General features: G+C 37.5%; 1 protein-coding gene across 2 annotated transcripts in view; it reads left to right on the top strand.

The window, feature by feature from the left end:
- PIK3C2G (phosphatidylinositol-4-phosphate 3-kinase catalytic subunit type 2 gamma) overlaps positions 1-23,352 on the top strand; it is a 353,016-nt gene that overhangs the window by 66,202 nt on the left and 263,462 nt on the right. The window contains exons 11-13 of one of the 2 annotated variants that reach the window (XM_032647259.1): positions 652-774; positions 8,398-8,529; positions 15,973-16,087. In XM_032647259.1, coding sequence (XP_032503150.1) covers positions 652-774; positions 8,398-8,529; positions 15,973-16,087 — 370 coding nt within the window. The remainder of the gene's footprint in view (positions 1-651; positions 775-8,397; positions 8,530-15,972; positions 16,088-23,352) is intronic. The other variant, XM_032647260.1, reaches the window with a different exon arrangement.

Below are 23,352 nucleotides of genomic sequence, written 5' to 3'. Positions count from 1 at the left end.
CACAATCCAAATCTTTCCCAAGGGAGAAGCTGGGAGTTGGGGGTTTTCTCCTATTCATTTTGCACTGAGCTGGGGGGAAGTGGTGAGTGAGTTTGTGCTAGTTCAAACCATTGCCTTTGTTCTCAGAGTCCTCCAAACTGGCGCCCATTCCTATTCTGCACTTAGATTCAGCAAGAGAAACCAGTCCCTTGGATAGACCCCTAAAAAGTCTGAATGTTAGGCATATGTTCTAGTCTTCTCTTTCCCAGCCAAGGGAGAAGCTGGGAGCTGGGAGTTTCCTCCTGATCCCACAACACTCTGCTGTGAGGAGGAGCTCTGCAAAATGAGTGCCATGAATTTTCCTGCTGATTTTTATGTGGCCGGTTTTGCACTTGCCTGTGGTGCAAGAGCCTTTTAACATGTTTCTGGATTTCTCGCAAAGGAAATTGAATTGGTGTCTCCAGGGGGGAAGGAGGGTCTAGGGCTTCTTATTCTGCAATCTTGCTGAAGTCACCAAACATAAATTCTTAGTAATTTTTAAAGTACACTCTATACAAGCAAATAGCACTTTATCATTTCATTTGACTTTTAACTATAAAAATAATTGACCCATATAGAAAACTGGTTCCTTTATAGCGTTCAGCTTATTGAATCAATGTTGTTTCTTTTTAGGTATAAAGCATTTTCTTTTTCCTGTTGGCTTACATATGCTGGAAAGAAACTGTGCCAAGTGAGAAACTGCAGAAATATTCCAGTCAAAAAATTGTTTTTTTTCTTGGTCAACTGGAATGAAACGTAAGTTTAATCTTTATTCTGGCAGGATCATTTGTCTAATAAAGATCAGGGGTTTTTTCACCCTTTTCTTAAGTGAAGGGTATGATTTTTTAAAAATATTGTCAGTTGATTTGATTCAGTGATGTGATAAATATGCTAGGTATAATAGATAACTGATTTCAATTCAGCAGATTAAAGGTCCATTTAAAAATCTAGATAAGTGTCCAATCTACGTGTGTTGAACTGCTCAAAGAGGGAAATTGGGAAAGGGAGAATTATTAATCATTCACAGACTGTGGATAAAAGGAATACCCTCTACTTGGGGTTAGAGGGAGGTAGATTCCAGATATAACAAAGAAGAAAGAAATCACCTAATAACATATGTAGTCTCCATTTTTCCCCAAAAGCCAGTTATAAATTTCTTTAAACAATCAAGTTTTTGAACAGTAATTATCTATGCATTGTGTAAACTGTCACCTAATTTGGGGTAAGCAACTCCTACTTCATAATTTTATAGAGATTTATTAAATGAAGAAGGAAGAGTACCTTCTTGACACTATCCATGCCTTCCTCCTCTTCTCTGCCTCCCACCTCAAGCCTTTGCTTTACTCAGAATCTCAGGGGCCCCCTAGGCTCCATCTATGGTTTTTATATGGTTACCATTGCTTTTCCTTGCTATTCCCATGACACTGCTCTGCTGTCCCTTCTCTGGGGTCTCCACTGATCCGCTGAGAGCCAATTTTCTTCCCACCACAAGTAGAAGCAAACTCCCCAGCCTACTATCCATCAGCCATTTCAGAAGGTCAGGCTTTCTTAGGAGATAATTTGACTCCCAATATTGTACTGTCCTATTGATATATATGAGCCAAAGCTTCTGGGACTCTGAAGATGGTGTTAGAATAGTACCGTCTATCCCACTCTTAGTGTTAACACAGTCGATGGAGACTGAGTCCTGAGGCATAACATGTGTTCCTCAATTCTTACGTACTCCAAAGCAAATCCTCCTCCTTCTAGGACTGTGACAACCTTTATCTCTTCTTGAAAACCTGACCTTCAATTACAAAATCCCCTTCCATTGCACAGAATCATTTCTGCTTATAAAATTCTTTAGTGGCTCCCCAATTCCTATAAGGTAAAATACAGGTAATTTAGCATAGCACACAAGGCCCTCTGTGGTTTGGTCCCTGCCTATCGCTGCACTTTCATCTCTGGAGTTAGCCCCACTGTCTGCCCATGCACCCAGCCAGCCACTCTTCTGCGTCTGATCTACTTACCCTATGAACTGAGAAATCACGCCTCTGCTAGAGGTCATCCATCTGTCAGGAGAACAGTGTCTTCACTGCCTACTTTGGGAACTCCTAATTATCTTCCAGAACACTCCTCCACCTTCTCTATAAACCCTTTCCTGTATCATTCTGTAAAAATTGGCCACCTTTTCTGTTTTCGTTTGGTCTGAACCTCAAAGTACTGTCTTATGGTCTCTTACTGAATGTGTTTGTTTACATTTCTGTTTGCTTCTGCTAAAGGTTACAAAGATTTTTATTTTCAAATTTAAAAATTTTATCCCTAGCAGATAAAGCAGCACCAGACAGAGTAAGAGTCCAGGAAGTGTAGCTTGGAAAGTGAATGAATTTTGTATAATAAGTGATTTCTCAAAAATGCATTAACCAGCTCAATTACTAGAATTATTCTTCTGACTTAATTAAAACATTCCTGGTTGTTTCAAAAAGTCAGATTCATTTTCTACTGACAGATATGTGCTATTATTTAAACAATTCAAGGGGAAAATCTACTAATTCTAAAGTCAAAGAAAAAAATCTCAAAATAAATGGAAAATCATTAGTGTTGTTGGAATAACTTCATTGGTATACTTTTCTTCTCTTCCTTCAAGAGTGCATGAGTGTTTCTTTTCCATCCTCCCTATCCCACCCCTCTAGGTGGTCACAAAGCACTGAGCTGATCTCCACGAGGGAGGAGATATGGGGACATATGTATATGTATAGCTGATTCACTTTGTTATAAAGCAGAAACTAACACACCATTGTAAAGCAATTATACTCCAATAAAGATGTTAAAAAAATAAATATAAAATATAAGTAAAAAATTTTAAAAATAAATTTAAAAAAGAGAGTGCATGATTGTTATCATTCCTGTGAGAGTTTCTTTTTTTTTTTTTTAACATCTTTATTGGGGTATAATTGCTTTACAATGGTGTGTTAGTTTCTGCTTTACAACAAAGTGAATCAGTTATACATATACATATGTTCCCATATCTCTTCCCTCTTGTGTCTCCCTCCCTCCCACCCTCCCTATCCCACCCCTCCAGGCGGTCACAAAGCACCAAGCTGATATCCCTGTGCTATGCGGCTGCTTCCCACTAGCTATCTACCTTACGTTTGGTAGTGTATATATGTCCATGCCTCTCTCTCGCTTTGTCACAGCTTACCCTTCCCCCTCCCCATATCCTCAAGCCAGTTCTTCAGTAGGTCTGTGTCTTTATTCCTGTCTTACCCCTAGGTTCTTCATGACATTTTTTTTTCTTAAATTCCATATATATATGTGTTAGCATACGGTATTTGTCTTTCTCTTTCTGACTTACTTCACTCTGTATGACAGACTCTAGGTCTATCCACCTCATTACAAATAGCTCAATTTCGTTTCTTTTTATGGCTGAGTAATATTCCATTGTATATATGTGCCACATCTCCTTTATCCATTCATCCGATGATGGGCACTTAGGTTGTTTCCATCTCCAGGCTATTGTAAATAGAGCTGCAATGAACATTTTGGTACATGACTCTTTTTCAATTTTGGTTTTCTCAGGGTATATGCCCAGTAGTGGGATTGCTGGGTCATATGGTAGTTCTATTTGTAGTTTTTTAAGGAACCTCCATACTGTTCTCCATAGTGGCTGTACCAATTCACATTCCCACCAGCAGTGCAAGTGTTCCCTTTTCTCCACACCCTCTCCAGCATTTATTATTTCTAGATTTTTTGATGATGGCCATTCTGACTGGTGTGAGATGATATCTCATTGTAGTTTTGATTTGCATTTCTCTAATGATTAATGATGTTAAGCATTCGAGAGTTTCTTTGATTCCCTCAAGAGTTAGTTACTTTAACCCAGAGTTCTTTTCATTTTATTTCCATTAAAAATATTTATTTACCATTTTTCTAGGTGCTTGGCCTGTAGCATTCTTTATATATTTTATTAACATGTACCCATTACTCTACAGATGATCATACATTTTATTACTAGACTGTAAACTTAAGGACAGAAACTTCGTTTAACAATAATATGTTACATAGATTTTGACTGCTGTTGTATTCCAGTCATCAGAGTATACCCCCCAAATATATTATCTCATCTAAACTTAATAACAAAAATCCAGAACAGATACTGTCGTCTCCATTTTACAGATCAGAATATTAATGTTTATGAAGCTTAATTAACTTGCCCCAGGTCCCACAACCAGTAAGTGACAGAACTAGTGCTCAGACCCACTCTGACTCCAAAGCTGAGGTTTTTACTGTGATTTTCATACTGTTTCTTACAACATATAAGATCTTGGGCTGAGTATTTATATTCTACAAATAGTTCTCACATCTGAAATTAAAAAAAAACCAAAACTCTACTTCTTTTTTTCAACAGCAGCCATGACATTTTTTCCCTCTACTTTGCAGCAAAACCCTTCCGAGGAGTCGTCTGTATTCACGTTCTTCCATTTTTTTTCCTCTGCTCTCATGCATTCTCCAGTCAGGCTTTCATCGTCTCTGCTCCACTGAAATTGACCATTAGAGTCACTCATGACCTGCAAAGCTAAATCTGATATTTGTTTCTCAGTCTTCATCTTACATGATCTGGTAGGAGCTGGCTCCCACATTCTTTAAGCTTTTCTCCTCCCTCGCTGGGCATTCCTTTTCCATATTCTTTTCTTCTCCCAGACTGATCATAGTCTTAACCCTAAAGCCTCTTCTGTTGTACCTATCTTTACTCCTTAGTTTTCTCTTATAGTCACATAGCTTTAAATGCCATCTATATGCCAACAACTTCCAAATTTATTTCACCCACACAGGCATCAGTCACAAACTTCACACGTACTCACTCAACATGTCTAAAACTAAACTCTTGATCTTACACTCCAAACTTGTTCCACCCATGGGTGGCCACTCTGGATGATCATTGCCAGTATCGGTTGTTCAGGTCAGATCCTTAGCCTAAATTTCCTTCTCTCAGAACACGATGTCCAGGAATCCTACTGTCTCTCTCCTCAAAATATTTCCAGAACATTACTTCTCATCACTTTCACTGGTCTAGGCCACCATCATATCTACCCTGTATTCCTACAGTAGCCTTGAAATAGTCACCCTACTTCTCTTGCACCTTTAGAATCCTTCTCACACAGCAGTTAAAGTAACCTCTTTTAAAATGTAAGTCAGGCCACATCATTCTTCTGTTTTATAATCCTACAATGGCTCCCTTTTTCACTCAGATAAAAGTCAAAGTCCTTACAATGGTCTGTTATTTTATATTAGTGTTAATAAGGGAGTTCTATACAATGTGACTTTAAATCTTCCATTTTTACTATCAAAAACTTATTCTGATTTTAGAAAAGCTGTCTCATATAGAAGAAAAGAATGTTTAAGAAAAATTTTAGTGCTTACTCATTTTTAAACAGCAGAGTAAGGCAAACATATGGTTAAAACTTGAGGTCTGTGCCAACAGCTTGGATATAAAGAAGCAATCTGACTTCACTTATTGAATTGTCTCTTAAAGTATTTTTCTTCCTTGTTTTGTGTAAAAGTTCATTCCTTTGATTTTTCAACAGCCATGTAGAAGTTAATAAAAAAAGATTTCTCAGTGACTCTGAGATTATTCTGGCTTCAAAAATCCATATCTATTCAAGAAATGAATAAATAACTATTTGTAAAGCATATATTCTTACCCTAGAAGAATTTATCTTTATTAATAAAAATGACAGAATGGAGATTGGAAGTAACTATCCACTGTAACTTATCGAATTTTTTGTCATTCTTGATATGAAAAGCTCACTAATAAGTGAAGTTATACATGAAGAAGCCAGACTCAATGGAAAAAAGAACTTTCCAGATTATGTGAGAAATAAAGTAAAATTATAGCTTCCATCCTACCACAGCTATATAAAAACTGAATAGCAAGTCAATTACAGGTAAAAAAGAGAATATTCAAGAAATTACTGTGCATTCCACAGAATCATCAACATTTTATGTTGAGTTTCAGAGCTTCTTTTAAGCTGAGAAATATGTTCACATTACATTGAATGAATATTATGACCATGAAGGAATATGAAAGAAAAGAGACTTTTAGCTTTAGATGTCTAAATGTGTAGTAACTTAATTTTCAATAGTCTAAATTTCACTAATCTTGTAAAATAATTTTTTTTACTCTAGTCATTATTTCCCTTCCTTACTTTTAACTAGAAGTATATTTTATCTATCTACAATGGCTAGTATAAGTTTTTACATTGTTGATAGAATACTGAATATAAGGCTGATATACAACCTGCCATTTGCCACATACTGTGTTATGTAATATTCGTTCCATTTATGGATAAGAAAAACAAGGCTTAGAAAGGTTAAAGTCATCACTCGAAGAAGAACATCTGTTTAGTCCTGGGGCCAATATTTGAATGCACATATATGCAAATCCAAGCCTCTGATTCATCTTCTCCACTCATAGCTTACATATTGACATCTCTGAGTTATTATTAACTCAATGACATCATGCCCTAAACCGCACATATATCCCCTACCCCATGCTCCTCCTCTGTGTTTTCTATCTGTTAAAAGTAATCCACTACAACATAATCTGGAAGCCTGGAATTCATCTTTAATTCTTCATTGTCCTATTCCACTAATATGCTGTTAGTCAAATATTAGTTATCCATTCAAACTCTAAAATAGCCCTTCTGTCTTTCCTTTTGTTAGATGTCTTACTGCCACCTGGGTCTGGCCCTCTCCATCTCAGAGAACAGCATGTTGAGGGGAGAGATGTGTACTTCCTCAAAATCAGTTATGATCACTGGGCTGAATTAACTCCTCCTCATTCCTAAGGCTGAATGCTGCCTAGCCACACACAAAAGGAGGTCACCAAACTCTTATTTTACACACTGAGTAAGGACTGCTCCCCATATCCAGATTAGACAACCAACTTCTTGTGTGAGAAGACACTCGATACTACCTGAGGCCTCACCTGGACCAACCTCAGTAAGCACTTTCCAACTGGATAATAGACTTTGGTCACAATCGGTCCTCTAATAATCACCCACTGCTAAAACAAGTTGACTTCAAAGTTCAACTGGGAATTACAAGGCCAGTGGATTCTGTTCATACTCCTCACACCTAACGGCATGAGATATCATCCAATACAAACTGCCCAATTGCTCTTCCAGTCACTTTCCTTTTACTTCTTCCCATTCCTTGGTGAATCAGTTCCCATTAATCTTCCCCTACATGCTAACGTCTGTTCCAATTTTCCCATTTCTTCATAGCATTCTCATCTTCTAGTGAACATATTCCCCCCATCTCAACTTTTTGAAAAATGTCTTCTTGTCTCATAAATAGATCTCTCCTAAGCCCCATACTTCTCTTGAGGCTCTTGTATCCTTCTTCCTGTCCATGATTAGGGACCTCAGATCACACTCTCAACTTTCTGTCAAAAGCCCTTTCTTCTTAGATACTTCTACCACCCAGGTGTACCCCTCCCAATCTTACAGTATCATTTATAACCTTCTAGGCAGTCTCATATATATTGGTGGATTCAATGCCCAAATTCAAGTTTTTTTCCACTATTAACAGTCTTGTGTTTATCCTTAGCCACTTTTTTTGTCCATATCTACAATCCATCCAGGGTCTGAGTTTGATTCACCTTGACATATCCAGGAATTGTATTGTCTGTTACATCTCAGCAATCAGCCCCCAAATTCCTGGAATCTCATTATCACCCAGAATAGTTCACATTTAAAATTATAAACAACTCTATGCTTTTAGCTCTCTCATTTAAACATTTCCTTTTGCCATTAGGAAAAATCTCAGATCCCTTTGCCTAGCATACAGAGTTCTTAAACATCCTGGCAACCACCTGTTTTTCTAATTGCATCCTCCATAACTTTCCAGATCACCTTGACTACATTCTGTGTTCTAGCCACAATGAGCTGCTCACCACTCCTCAGCTACATGCATATATGCCCTTGTCTATGTACTTTTCTTTTCTTGGAATATTCTTTTCCAAATCTCCATCTGATTGTAACCAACTTACTCTTTAAGACCCATTATGAGTTATTTCCTGCCGTCCCCCCATTCCCTAAGACAATGTTAACCCTTCTTTTATTATGTAATTGTAATTGTAATTGCTCAAGTTATTGTAATTTTTAAAAATAAACTTATATATCAAAATTATAGCAATCCCCATAGAGTAATCAATCTCATTACTCTATGTACTTCTGCTATATTTCTACTTTTACAAGATACAACACAAAATTTAAGAGGATGCCTCGATTCAAATAGTTAAAATATTTTTGTCACATAACATTATATTACAAGGAAATATTTATGAAAACATGGTTGCAAATGGGTAGATAACCTACTTCTTTCTTTTATTTTAAGAATCAATTTTCCTCTTGAAATAAAGTCACTTCCAAGGGAATCCATGCTCACTATAAAACTGTTTGGGATTACCTGTGCAACGAACAATGCAGATTTATTGGCCTGGACTTGTCTTCCGCTGTTTCCAAAACAGTAAGTATATCATTTGTGATTAATAAAACTTCCATCTCAATAAAAACTTCCTTGGAACTGGATAGTGAGCTGTATTTGGCATAATGAGAAAATCAAGGAGACATTTTATTCTAAAATTGAGGTAGCTCAATATAAATCATGACTACTGAAAGTGGGACTGTAAAGCAAAATGTAGATGTGGCTTTAGAAACAGGCCTCATGCTCAGCTTGTCACCTGGGTCATGAAAAGGTATTGGCATGACCAATCTCAATTTCTTTTCCTTATGTGACCAGCCAGTTTCTCTGGAATTACTAATTCAAAATGATTTAGATCAGTACTGTCATTTAGAAACAATATAAGTCATGAAATTCTGGCTGAAGTAAAATTATTCAGTGTAATTAGTTTACTGACCTTTTATTGCCAAGAAGAAATATATGTCAACTTTAAGAGGATATTTTTCAGAAAAGAAAGCCAAATAAGAGTTCTGATATTCTATCAGAACTAATTGCCATTGAAAAATTAACTGTTGATTTAACCATAAGGATTTGGAATTATTAATGCTTAGAATATTTGATAAAGTCAGTTACATGATTTTTCAGTGTTATTAAGGAAAAAATATTTTAAATAAAACAGCTTAGTGACTTTTCCATGGCAAGACTTGCTTTAGAATCAAATTGTAAAATACATGACTTTCGAAGAAATAGAACCTATATTGTTATTTTAATATTATTATAAAGGATGTTTCTGCCCCTGCTCTTTTAGGAAGATTTGGTAATATAAAAATGTTAGGAAAATTCATCAGCTTTTAGTTCCCACATTTACAGTCAATATAAATAAATTATCATCAAAGCAACTGTGATACATTTTTAAAATCATTTTTTATTAGGTTAATTACGACATGCTGTGTGTGTGTTGCTCTTTTATTAGTTTTCATGTTATAGCCAATTTCCACATGTATGAGGACAGGGAATGTATTTTCTTTGTAATTTCTATCATCTAACATGGTACCTCTTATAAATAGGCAATCAGTACAGGTTTGTTTATTAAATTGAATTGGAAAAATATCAATCTCTGTAGGAGATTTAGAATGAAATAAAATTTCAAAAGTCTATAAGAAACAGTTCAGCCCTAAAAGGAATACCAACTGCTGTTAGCAGATATTTCAAAAATCTGATTTGTGGGCTAAAAACTTTCATTACTTTCTCACTAGGAGCAGCTATGCAGGTGCCCTTCCATCTCATGAGTGAGTTTCTTTAAAGTTTCAACTGCAGTATTTGTAAGATCTAGCATGTTTGTAGAATACATTTCCAGTTATTCACTGAAAAAGAATTTAATCCATTTTATGCCTGCTCATCATCCAACATACTACTTTTCACATAACAGGTAATCAAAAAATGTTAAACATATAAAAAGTTTAGAATATTTTTATCTTTCAAGCTACTCTTGAAAGCTTTTTTCTACATGGTTGTGATAGTAAAACACTGCCTCCATGTTGTTTTGTCATCTGTCACTTAACCTCTGGTAAACATTTTATATGCGAGTGATCATGGACAATGGGCATCTTTAAGAAATGCCATCTGGGACTGATACTAAATGGTTTTCCTAAGAGAAAGTGGCAAAATTGTGGATGATGAGACATCACAGAAACACAACTTACTTCAAAGAAAGCTTCAATAAGGATTTGTAAATGTATTTCCAAAAGACTATTTCTTATGAAAATCAGAAAATCTGCCTCTCTCCTGGGCTAACCAACTTAAAGAAATCCAGATCTTTTAAGACATCAGAAATCCATCATGTGGGCCGTTTGGGGAGATGTAATAGCCCCCACTGTGCTCATTGCTTTGAGTTACAGAGATTCTGACCCAAATTATTTGATGGAGATATTTCCAGATCACAGCAAATAAGTCACTTAATTTCATTTTCTTTCACGGAGTGACCCCTGCCCATAAACATTTGGTATTGAATCTATCATTTATTACAACTTGAATTTCTCATACCCAGCCATGTGGAGCTGTAATGAGCATTTATGTCTCTATTTTTTCCAAGATACACACAACCTGAAAATATGCAAAATTAAAGGTTTCTTATCTCTTTGTGGTTTTGAGAAGTGGGTTTCAGAAGAACCAATGAAGATTAAACTCAGATGTATTGGTTATAACTGCATCGAGAGTGTGTACAAATAAAAATAAACATTTTCAAGCACACAAATTCACCTTCAACCCTATTAAAAAATATGTTTCAAAAACTAAGGTAATGGGCTTCCCTGGTGGCGCCATGGTTGAGAGTCCGCCTGCTGATGCAGGGGACACGGGTTTGTGCCCCAGTCCGGGAAGATCCCACATGCCGCGGAGCGGCTGGGCCCGTGAGCCATGGCCGCTGAGCCTGCGCGTCCAGAGCCTGTGCTCTGCAACGGCAGAGGCCACAACAGTGAGAGGCCCACGTACCGCAAAAAAAAAAAAAAAAAAAAAAAGATAAAATTTTGCCCACGAAAGTTTTATAATCCTTTGCAGACAGGACTTATACCATATCTATATTCACAATGCCTCCACACTGCAGTAAGAAAGTGTTATTCTCACCTCAATAATTTCTATGACCTACCTTCCCTACTTAAATTCAAAACAAATAGTATGGTGGTTACTTAGCATTTCTAAATTGTGGTAAACTCCTTCAGTGCAGAGATTCTCAACCTTTATTGAACAATAGAATCTCCTGGGGAGATTTAAAAATAAACCCATGTGTTCCCAAAGATTCTAATTTAACTGGTCTGTGGAGGGGCCCAAGCATCGGTATTTTCAGAGCTCCTGAGATGCGTTAAAGCCCAGGAAAATCAGAATCTTTTGCTGAATTTCAAAAGCGGCCTAAATAAATCTTAATAAAATTTTATTCCTTAGACTGTTGTCTGAGTAGCCAACCCTGATCCCACTATAAATGATCATTTCAGGTATATCCTTAAAATCAAATAATAGAAGCAGGTTGTGGATAAAAATTCCTTATCATTCTTCCATCCTGTACAAGAAAGACCCTCAGAGCTCAACTAATTCAAATATCTCATTTATATGTGAAGATCTTTATGATGAAGGAAGGTTAAAGGGGCTGGCTAGAGGTCACTGGGCTACTTAGGAATAGAACAGGAACCAGAATGAAGGGCTGACTTCTCTCCTCTCCACACGTGTTACTACATCAAGCTGCCTCCCTTCCTGCCCTTATGTGCCATGCCCTGCTCCATGAATGCACTGTGAAAACCTCACTGCCTGTCTCAGCCTTACCTGGGCTCTGCTCTTGGGCATGAAACCTGTTAGACCTATGAGAGTCAGAGTCCCAAAGAGTTTTACAGTATGAGATCTTCTGGAAGTGCTGGTTCCAGAATGCCAAGCCATGGATGTATAGAATCCTATAGCTAAAAATGACAATAATTAATGTATTCAAACCACTTTTTTATTGTCTGAGGAAACCCGGACCCAGAGAGGGTAAACCAACCCATCTGTTTGCCTGGTGACACAGATTTTGGTTTGGTTTTTCTAGGCATAGGAATTGGTACAATATTGAAATTAAAAGGATCCTTAAGAATAGAAATGCTATATTTATCAGCATGGTCCTTTTCTAATGACATCTTATTCAAAATCTCCACGTATAAGATCAACGAACAGTCTATATACATGCTAGATGGCGGGGGCAGGGTGGCATTTGAAATTCTGGAGTCAAATCTATTTGCCATCTCCTCAATACCTTTCTAAAGTCTACTCCCCCAACCACAAAGCCATATGAAAACAAATATAAAACTCTTGAAAACCACTGATTTTGTGCAAGAAGCTCAAAGAACTTAAGGTAATTAAGGCTAGTTAATGAAGACAGGGTACAGATGTCCTGATATAACGTCTGGTGTGCTTTCCACTATATGAAACTGTTTCTGGCATGTTTTCCTTTTCCATGTTTTTGTTTGTTTGCTTAATTTTAACTGACTTAATAAACCTTTTCACAGCATTGTAAGCACAGGAAGCTCAGCTCGGTGCCCTGTGATGACCTAGATGGGTGGGATGGGGGGGCAGGGTGGTGGGAGGGAGGTCCAAGAGGGAGGGGATATAGGTATACATATAGCTGATTCACTTCATTGTACAGCAGAAACTAAGACAACATTGTAAAGCAATTATACTCCAATAAAAAAAAAAAACTACTGATGAACCCCACCAACTTGGGTATTAATAGTTTCCATTTTCATCCTCTTTCCTGTTGAGACCATCAACACTCTTAGATGCATCCTTTTAACATCTTAATTCCACTAATCATCTTCATTATCCTCGTGTTTTCTATTCACAGAAGTCTATGGAAATTTAGTCCCCATCATGCTTACAATATCGAAAAAGATGTTTAGATATAGTCCCTTAGCTAATATAAATTAGCTAATATCTAACACACAGAGAACCCAAAGAATGGTGCCAAACATCCTTTTCCCCAAATTTCCTTAAAGTGTGTATTATATCAACCTCAGTTGGACAGCTAGAAGTTCATTCTCTCTATGCCCTATTGCTTGATACATCATTTCATACACATACTTGAATCAAGAGTTCTGACTTCACTCTTCCCTGTATGCCTCAGGGTTAAGGCCAGGGTGACTGTTGATCCAGACTCCATCAAAGGAGAGAAATGAGTCCCTTCATTTTTGTAGGAATCAGCTTAGGTCATTCAGATTTTCAGAGTGAAATATGGCCAAGACGTATAAATATAGTAAGACCATAAATATAACTCATTACACAACTTAAATGTGAAGAAAAATGCACTTAATATATCACACTTTTCATCAGGAGCTCCTAACCTGTAACTAATGAGAAGAAAACAACTTTCCATCAATTACAAAAAATTAGTCAATTCAATAATTTAAATAGTCCTTTTAGAATTATGCAGTCTCCCTTCTTCGGATAAAATGCTCAGTCACTCAGATAGCTTCCCGACACCTTCTCTTTCTAAGAGGATATCTGGATACAAAGGATCAGAAAAGAAACAGATTATTTCAACTAGTTACTTAGATATCCAAATCAAAGGCATTTTTAAGCTGGTGGTTATTTGTTATATCTTATGTAGCTTGTGATTGGTGCTCTCCCAGCTTCACCAGGGCTTACTGACACTCCCTGGGTGACTTGGGCTCTGGCAGGCACCATAGACCCATATGGGACATCCAGCTGACCTCAACTCAGATGGTTCAATCAGATGCCCTTATTACAGAGGCCCTTTGTCCCCACCATGTGACCCCCTTTATGAAAACACCCTCACCCAGATATCTTTAGCTGTGCCTAGGCTCCATCTCTTCTGTACAGAAACCAAAGAAGACCCAATAAACACAGGAGTTCCTTTTGCCTGTATGTCACATGGCCCTAAGTTTAAGGTCACTCCACAAGTTGGTACAAGAGCAGTTCAATAGGTGACTTTCTTCCAGGATCTGAAGCTTGAGGTACAGAATGGAGTCCCCTCTGCCCTCATCATTAGGCTATGCTCGCTTATCTAACACTCCTCCCCATGGGTCTTCCTATAGGCAGAAGAGGGGGAAATTGGGATACCTCTATCTACCATACTCACTCTGTCCCTCTTTCTCTATCTTCTGCTTCCCACAATCTCAAATTGCCAGAAAGTTGTGGCTTTTTCTTTTGTCACATTCCCCTTACAATACGCCACATCCTCCCTCCTCACTCCTGTTGATTCTACTGTGGATAGGAAAATTTTCTGTAAATACTGTGGAGGACATTAACATCTGAGCCCTCCAAACTTAGTGTTAGACCTTCTTTTCGCATTCTGGCTGAAACTAGGCCAAAACTTTTCCCAAGAGGATGGATGCTTCAGACCATTTAGGGCAAGGTTATATACTCTGAAAAGTAAAAGAGAAAATCACAGTCATAATTTTCTAATCTTTACCTTATTGAGTTAACTTTTAGCTTGCTAATACTGTTCCCTGCTATTGTTATACCAAAAAACAAAACAAAACAAAAATAACTTTCTCCAGATGAGGAGGGAATAGAACAAAGGGAAAAAAAATGACTCAAAATTCATTCTGCTGATAGAATATTCTTGGGTTGTATAAAGATATCTGCCCAGTAATGTTTAAAATTATAAATGTTTAAAATATATCCCTTGGGTAGGTACTTTTTAACAATATCTTTAGATATGAAAAATAAAGAAGCCAAGCCTCAGGAAGCCTCAGGATTTAACAACTTTATTTGTTGGATTTTTTTCCTTCATATTTTGCATATTTGTCCATTAAATGGCAAGGTAGAATTCTGTTATTTTCAAAGAGGCTTACTTTACTTTAAAGTTCTTTATAAACTTAATTTTATTGACTTTAAGTTCTACAGTTTTAATTTTGTTTGTTTATCAAAGACTGTTCTTACTGATCATGGAACATTTTACCAATAATCTTATTCATATATACAAGCCAGGTGTAGCTTGTTTTTTAATTCCTATAAGCCTCTGTGGATCTGGATGTTACTGAAGCTGTTAAAAGTATCCATGAATTCTTCCTGTCTAAAGTCTTTCCCGTATTCACTCTCATTTACTATGGTAATTTACAGCATAGTTTTAAATATTCAAAATATGAATAATCTTTCTATTTATGCTTAAAGAATCATTTCCTCTATGAAGCCCCACAACTATTTTGATTCTATAAGTTTAGAGCTCATATCTTTAAAGATGCCCAAGGAATTTAGTCACCCTGGAGCAAAAAAATGTGCTTAAGAAAAAAAAAATGTCATGAAGAACCTAGGGGTAAGACAGGAATAAAGACACAGACCTACTAGAGAATGGACTTGAGGATATGGGGAGGGGGAAGGGTAAGCTGTGTTAAAGCAAGAGAGAGGCATGGACATATATACACTACCAAACGTAAGGTAGATAGCTAGTGGGAAGCAGCCGCATAGCACAGGGATATCAGCTCAGTGCTTTGTGACCGCCTGGAGGGGTGTGATAGGGAGGGTGGGAGGGAGGGAGACACAAGAGGGAAGAGATATGGGAACATATGTATATGTATAACTGATTCACTTTGTTATAAAGCAGAAACTAACACACCATTGTAAAGCAATTATACTCCAATAAAGATGTAAAAAAAAAAAAAGAGTTAACATCTTTATTGATTTAAGGGAGTCATAACTCTAAGAATATAAATTTGAGATTCTTAGTCCCATCTTGTAATCAACATTGTTGGAAATTAAGAGTAAATGCTACCTGTTAGAAACCATTGTGGAAACAATTTTCTTAGGTGAAAAATAAATGTAGGTGTCTATGGACATAGCCATGCCTACGGTATATTAGAAATGAACCACTAATCAGTACCTAGGCTTGAGGAATATTGTATTTATCTTCTAGCTACTGAATGAAGCTACTGAAATAGCTGATTATGTTTATACTCCAAAAGAAATTTATAGATAATAATAGCTTCCCTTTTGAAGTGACTTCTGCCTGTCCGTATGTGTTGTCTTTTGCAGCAAATCAATTCTCAGGTCTATGTTATTCAGCACAACATTACAGAGTGAGCCTCCCAAAGAACTGATAGCTCCAGGAGTGTGGGATATAAGTCAGCCATCCCCAGTGACCCTGCAGGTAAGTGTCAGGCTATGAGATTAAAGTACACACAGCGCTTTAATAAGTAGCTTGTTGTCAATTACAGAAACAATTTTCTTCCAGGATCACACATTTTAATAGTCTTCTCTTTCTCCAGCCTTCTGGGATTTGTAAAATCTCTATTGCTTTTATTTTGCATTCAGTATTCTCAAAGCACTTTTCTCTCAGCTTACATAATAGCAATTTCAAGCCATTCTGTATCAAACACAATCATGAAGGAGAGGGATGGAGTGTTGCCATGAATCTACTCATTATACGTATTCATTTTTCTTTCCTTTGTCTAAAAACAGTCATTAGTATATATTATTAACTTGGTACCTTATTCACACCTGCCTCTTCATTGTGTCATGTTTCCTTAAAATTTCTTTTGTTGTGTGTTTCCTAAATGACTAGCAATTACCTGGATAGTGGGGGAGAAACTGCAAACAAAAATCCTTTCTTTTTCCTTAAAGGCTCTCTACTTTCTGCTATTTGTAATCATGAATGAAAGGTGGTTAATGATTCCAGGCTTTGGTCCTTTCTACTCAGAGAATTTTTTTCTCACTTTCCTCATTTTTCCATGATTATAAGTGATAAGATTCATCAGATACCTGAAACATGGACACTCCCATACATGGCAATGCAGGGCATATGGACTTTCCATCTCCATCGGGAAAACTGGGCAGCATTCTGTAGAATAGGATTTTTCAACCTCGGTACTATTGACATTTTAGACAGGATAAGTTTGTTGTGGGGACTGTCCTGTGCATTGTAGGATACTTGGCAGCGTCCTTGACTTTTACCCACTAGGTGCCAGTAGCACTTCCCCAGTTCTGATAATCAGAAATGCCTCGAAATATTGTTAGATGATCTCTAGGGGTAAATTTGCCTTCAGTGAGGATCACTACACTAGAGGAAACTAGTGCAGTCCGGAGGTGCGTAAAATTGCCAGGTTTGGGTTGAGGGGTGTGAGGGACAAAGTTTAGCAAAATGGACAGCAAGATGTTAAAAACAGCAAAGAAAAATAACACTAATAAAAATGTGGCTTTCACTCTGAAGGATGGAGGATGTCCCCCCTGCCACCAGACAGTAGCCAAAGATCCACTTCGAATCCATGGACATTATGATAAAAAGGAGTGGTTGTTCAGGGTGGATCTCAGCACAACATCCTAACACTCAGCATTGATGGCTTACTGATTAGCAGATGTTTCCTCGTAACAGGATAGCTACTTTCTTTGAGAGGATGAGTGCATTTCTTATCAGACTATTTCTTGCCAGATCCAAACCACCTGAGCTTAACCAAAATCTTCCAAGTCTGACCATTGCCAGAGCTTTGTGGATATGAATTTATGAGTATCTGGGCCTTTAGCAGCAGCGGTGGGGTGGAGGATGTAAGGGAGACTATCAGATGAGACTTGCCTTGATTCTTCTCAGATGAAGGGAACAGCTGCTTTAGGAACACAGATCTTGGAAGTGGAATCTGAAGCGAAGTTTCGAGCATTCGACAGCAGCATAGATTTCAAAGCAGAGACCTGGAGCCATGACAGAATTTATCTGACAAAAAAAAGGAGAGAGGGCATGGAAATAATTCAGCAGTATGCAAAAACGTTAAATTATCTGCTTTTACAAAATAATTTCAAATGGTATAGACATAGAGGGAAATGTCTCAGATGTTTTTACTTGATGATGAAATATACAAAATAAAATAGGAGTTACTAAGGTATTAAAGTTAAAAGCCTTAATAACCAGCACCACTCTAATTACACACACCTAAATTTAGAGCAGAATTTTCAACCTAAAGATTATGAGATGGTAAGGAAATTAGAAGCAAGTTCTGCCACCAGTGTTGTTAAGGAGTCAGGGTGGGTCTCAAGGGAAAGAGGTCAGGCTGAGAGTTAGGAAATCTGGAGTCTAGTCTTAGCTCTTTAATAGTAAACTTTATGACTGTGAACAAGTCATTTAACCTTCTATTTTCACCTGCGTGCAATGAAAGAATTGTACAGTACTATGCCTGTCCAACTTCTTTTAGGTCTGTACTTTGCTGACTATCTATATTAGATGGACAATTACTGCCACACTGTTGCCACCACAGTATGATAAGGGATATATGTTACAGAACTTGATTCCTTCAAGTCAGTCTTGTTTTTTTCATGCTGTGCTGCTGACTGGAAGCAGTGGATAGAGTGAAGTAGATCTGAGTTCAGACATGGAGACAAATTGTTATATGATTCCATCAGCCTGTATCTCCCTCAACTTCCTCCCTCTCTCTGTATACAATCTAGTAGAGTGACTCATAATTTAAGCCCTAAGAGCAGAGCTGTTTTAGTTAATGTTGCTCTTGTTTTGTTTTATGTTTCTCTACTTACTCATCTTCTCATTCATATCTAAATTCACTATATTTTGGTTTATTTGTCCTCACCACACTGAACTATTGTCAGGCAACCCGCTAATTTCTAGTTGCCAAATCCAGTGCTTGTTCTCGTTCCTCTTCATACTAGTGCTCTCTGCAATTTTTGGCACTGTCTCTTCCCCATTACAGAACACTCTTCCCCTCTGTTGCTGGCCTAGGTTTCTCTTCACACTCTCTCTGGTTATTCCTTCTCTGTCTTCTTTCCGGACTCCTCTTCTTCTGCTAGTCCCCACTGTTGCCAGTTCTCAGGGATTCCATCTGCTGCCCATTGCTATTCTCAGTAGATATATTCTCCCTGAGATAATTTCATTAAAGTTTTATTGAGATATACTTCACATACCATACAATCCTCCCATTTAAAGTGTGCAATTCAGTGTTTTCTAGTATTTTCACAGATGTGTGCAACTAATGTCACCAATGTCAACTTTAGAGCATTTTCATTTTTATAAAGAAATCTCATAACTTTTAGCTATCACTTCCTAGTCCCAACTCTAAACAACTACTAATGTACTTTCTGTCTCTGTAGATTCACCTATTCTGCCCATTTCATATAAATGGAATCACACAATGTGTGTTCTTTTGTGGCTAGATGATTTTACTTAGCATAATGTTTCAAAATTCATCCACTTTGAAGCATATATCAGTACTTATTTCTTTTTTATTGTTGAATAATATTACATTATATAGCTATACCACACTTTTTCCACTTATTAGTTGATATGCATTTAGATTGTTTCCACCTTTTGGCTATTAAGAATAGTGCTGCTATGAACATTCATATACAAATTTGTGTGTGAACATATGTTTTCATTTATCTTGGGTGTATACCCAGCAGTGGAATTACTGGGTCTCATTCATTCCTAAGGTTTTATTTACAGTATCTTGCAGGTTCGCTTCTAAGTCTGTATCTTTAGTTCAGACGCCTTTATACCACAAGCTTCAGACAAATATAAGCACGTGCCTGGATATTCTGTAGACAGCTTCAAAGATAACACATCCCAAACTGAGCTCACCATCCTCTCAGAATGCTTTCACTCCCTGAATTATTTTTGTCTGTTCATGCCCCCAGATACACTGAGCTGTTTCACTTGTCTCCTCCTTCTTTCTTGCTACTCATATTCAGTCCACAATATATTTTGCCAACTTATCTCCATGTGTTCCTCATGTCTGTCCTCACAATTCCCCACCTCATCTGCCCTAGTTCAACAGTTCCCTCCTAGGTTACAATGGTTTAGATGTTTTTTTTCTTGGCTTTAGTTTTGTTATTCTCTAATCCAAAATCCACAAGTGTGATCCTTCTAAAACGTAAATCTGAACCTGCCACTCTCCCATTTATACTCTTCAGCGCTACCTAGAGAATTAAGGATGAGCAATACAACGTAGCCCCCTCCACTGTTTCCCTTGCCACTCCTTGACTGACAGTGTTGCTCCAGCAACACTGAAAGAGTTATAGTTTCTGACATGCATTGTCCTGCTTTTACCTTATGTGCATTTATGAATACTATTCCCTGCCTGCAATGTATCTACCGTCTTCCCTTCACCATCTACTGCCCATTCTCCAGGATAGTTCATATCTTGGGTCACAAATCAAGCCTTGGTAAATTTAAGAAAATTGAAATCGTATCAAGTATCTTTTCTGACCACAACGCTATGAGACTAGGTATCAATTACTGGAAAAAACCTGTAAAACATACAAACACATGGAGGCTAAACAATACACTACTAAATAATCAAGACATCACTGAATAAATCAAAGAGGAAATCAAAAAATACCTAGAAAAAAAATGACAATGAAAACACGATGACCCAAAATCTATAGGATGCAGCAAAAGCAGTTCTAAGGCGGAAGTTTATAACAATACAATCCTACCGCAAGAAACAAGAAACATCTCAGATAAACAACCTAACCTTACACCTAAATCAATCAGAGAAGAACAACAACAAAAAAAAAACAAAGTTAGTAGAAGGAGAGAAATCATAAAGATCAGATCAGAAATAAATGAAAAAGAAATGAAGGAAACAATAGCAAAGATCAATAAAACTAAAAGCTGGTTCTTTAAGAAGATAAAATTGATAAACCATTAGCCAGACTCATCAAGGAAAAAAGGGAGAAGACTCAAATCAACAGAATTAGAAATGAAAAAGAGATGTAACAACTGACACTGCAGAAATACAAAGGATCATTAGAGATTACTGCAAGCAACTATATGCCAATAAAATGGAAAACCTGGAAGAAATGGACAACTTCTTCAAGATACACAATCTTCCGAGACTGAACCAGGAAGAAATAGAAAATACGAACAGACCAATCACAAGTACTGAGATTGAGACTGTGATTAATAATCTTCCAACAAACAAAAGCCCAGGACCAGATGGCTTCACAGGCGAATTCTATCAAACATTAGGGAAGAGCAACACCTATCCTTCTCAAACTCTTGCAAGATACAGCAGAGGGGGGAACACTCCCAAACTCATTCTATGCGGCCACCATTACCCTGATACCAAAACAAGACAAAGATGTCACAAAGAAAACTACAGGCCAATAGCACTGAAGAACATAGATGCAAAAATTCTCAACAAAATACTAGCAAACAGAATCCAACAGCACATTAAAAGGATCATACACCATGATGAAGTGAGGTTCATCCCAGGAATGCAAGGATTCTTCAGTATATGCAAATCAATCAATGTGATAAACCATATTGACAAATTGAAGGAGAAAAACCATATGATCATCTCAGTAGATGCAGAAAATGCTTTTGACACAATTCAGTTCACATTTATGACAAAAACCTTCCAGAAAATCGGCATAGAGGGAACTTAACTTCAACATAATAAAGGCCATATATAACAAACCCACAGCCAACATCATTCTCATTGGTGAGAAACTGAAACTATTTCCTCTAAGATCAGGAACAAGACAGGGTTGTCCACTCTCACCACTATTATTCAACATAGTTTTGGAAGTTTTAGCCACAGCAATCAGAGAAGAAAAAGAAGTAAAAGGAATCCAAATCAGAAAAAAGAAGTAAAACTCTCACTGTTTGCAGATGACATGATACTATACATACAGAATCCTAAAGATGCTACCAGAAAGCTACTAGAGCTAATCACTGAATTTGGTGAAGTAGCAGGATACAAAATTAATGCACAGAAATCTCTCGCATTCCTATACACTAATGATGAAAAATGTGAAAGAGAAATTAAGGAAACGCTCCCATTTACCATTGCAACAAAAAGAATAAAATACCCAAGTATAAATCTACCTAAGGAGACCAAAGACCTGTATGCAGAAAACTATAAGACACTGATGAAAGAAATTAAAGATGATACAAGCAGATGGAGATATATACCATGTTATTGGATTGGAAGAATCAACATTGTGAAAATGACTCTACTACCCAAAGCAATCTACAGATTCAGTGCAATCCCTATCGAACTACCAATGACATTTTTCACATAACTAGAACAAAAAATTTCACAGTCTGTATGGAAACACAAAAGACCCCGAATAGCCAAAGCAATCTTGAGAAAGAAAAACGGAGCTGGAGGAATCAGGCTCCCTGACTTCAGACTATACAAAAAGCTACAGTAATCAAGACAGTATGGTACTGGCACAAAAACAGAAATATAGGTCAATGGAACAGGATAGAAAGCCCAGAGATAAACCCTCACACATATGGCCACCTTATTTTTGATAGAGGAGGCAAGAATATACAATGGAGAAAAGACAGCCTCTTCAATAAGTGGTGCTGGGAAAACTGGACAGCTAGATGTAAAAGAATGAAATTAGAACACTCCCTAACACCATACACAAAAATAAACTCAAAATGGATTAAAGGCCTTAATGTAAGGGCAGACATTATAAAATCCTTAGAGGAAAACACAGGCAGAACACTCTATGACAAATCACAGCAAGATCCTTTTTGACCCACCTCTTACAGAAATGGAAATAAAAACAAAAATAAACAAAGGGACCTAATGAAACCTAAAAGCCTTTGCACAGCAAAGGAAACCATAAACAAGATGAAAAGACAACCCTCAGAATAGGAGAAAATATTTGCAAATGAAGCAGCTGACAAAGGATTAATCTCCAAAATTTACAAGCAGCTCACGCAGCTCAATATCAAAAAAACAAACAACATAATCCAAAAATGGGCAGAAGACCTAAATAGACCTTTCTCCAAAGAAGATATACAGATTGCCAGCAAACACATGAAAGGATTCTCAACATCACTAATAATTAGAGAAAAGCAAATCAAAACTACAGTGAGAGGGCTTCCCTGGTGGCGCAGTGGTTGAGAGTCCGCCTGCTGATGCAGGGGACACGGGTTCGTGCCCTGGTCCAGGAAGATCCCACATGCCGCGGAGCGGCTAGCCCCGTGAGCCATGGCCGCTGAGCCTGCGCGTCCGGAGCCTGTGCTCTGCAACGGGAGAGGCCACAACAGTGAGAGGCCCACGTACCGCAAAAAAAAAAAAAAAAAAAAACTACAATGAGGTGTCACCTCCCACCAGTCAGAATGGCCATCATCAAAAAATCTACAAACAATAAATGCTGGAGAGGGTGTGGAGAAAAGGGAACCCTCTTGCACTGTTGGTTGGAATGTAAACTGATACAGCCACTATGGAGAACAGTATGGAGGTTCCTTAAAAAACTAAAAACAGAACTACCATACGACCCAGCAATCCCACTCCTGGGCATATACCCTGAGAAAACCATAATTCAAAAAGAGTCATGCCAAATGTAAAATAGATAGCTAGTGGGAAGCAGCCACATAGCACAGGGGGATCAGCTCAGTGATTTGTGACCACCTAGAGAGGTGGGATAGGGAGGATGGCAGGGAGATGCAAGAGG

This window comes from Phocoena sinus, chromosome 10 (genome assembly GCF_008692025.1).
Source record: "Phocoena sinus isolate mPhoSin1 chromosome 10, mPhoSin1.pri, whole genome shotgun sequence".
NCBI classification, from domain to species: Eukaryota; Metazoa; Chordata; class Mammalia; order Artiodactyla; family Phocoenidae; genus Phocoena; species Phocoena sinus.
Note: the sequence above shows the minus strand (reverse complement) of the source record. Positions and strands in the feature narration are given on the sequence as shown.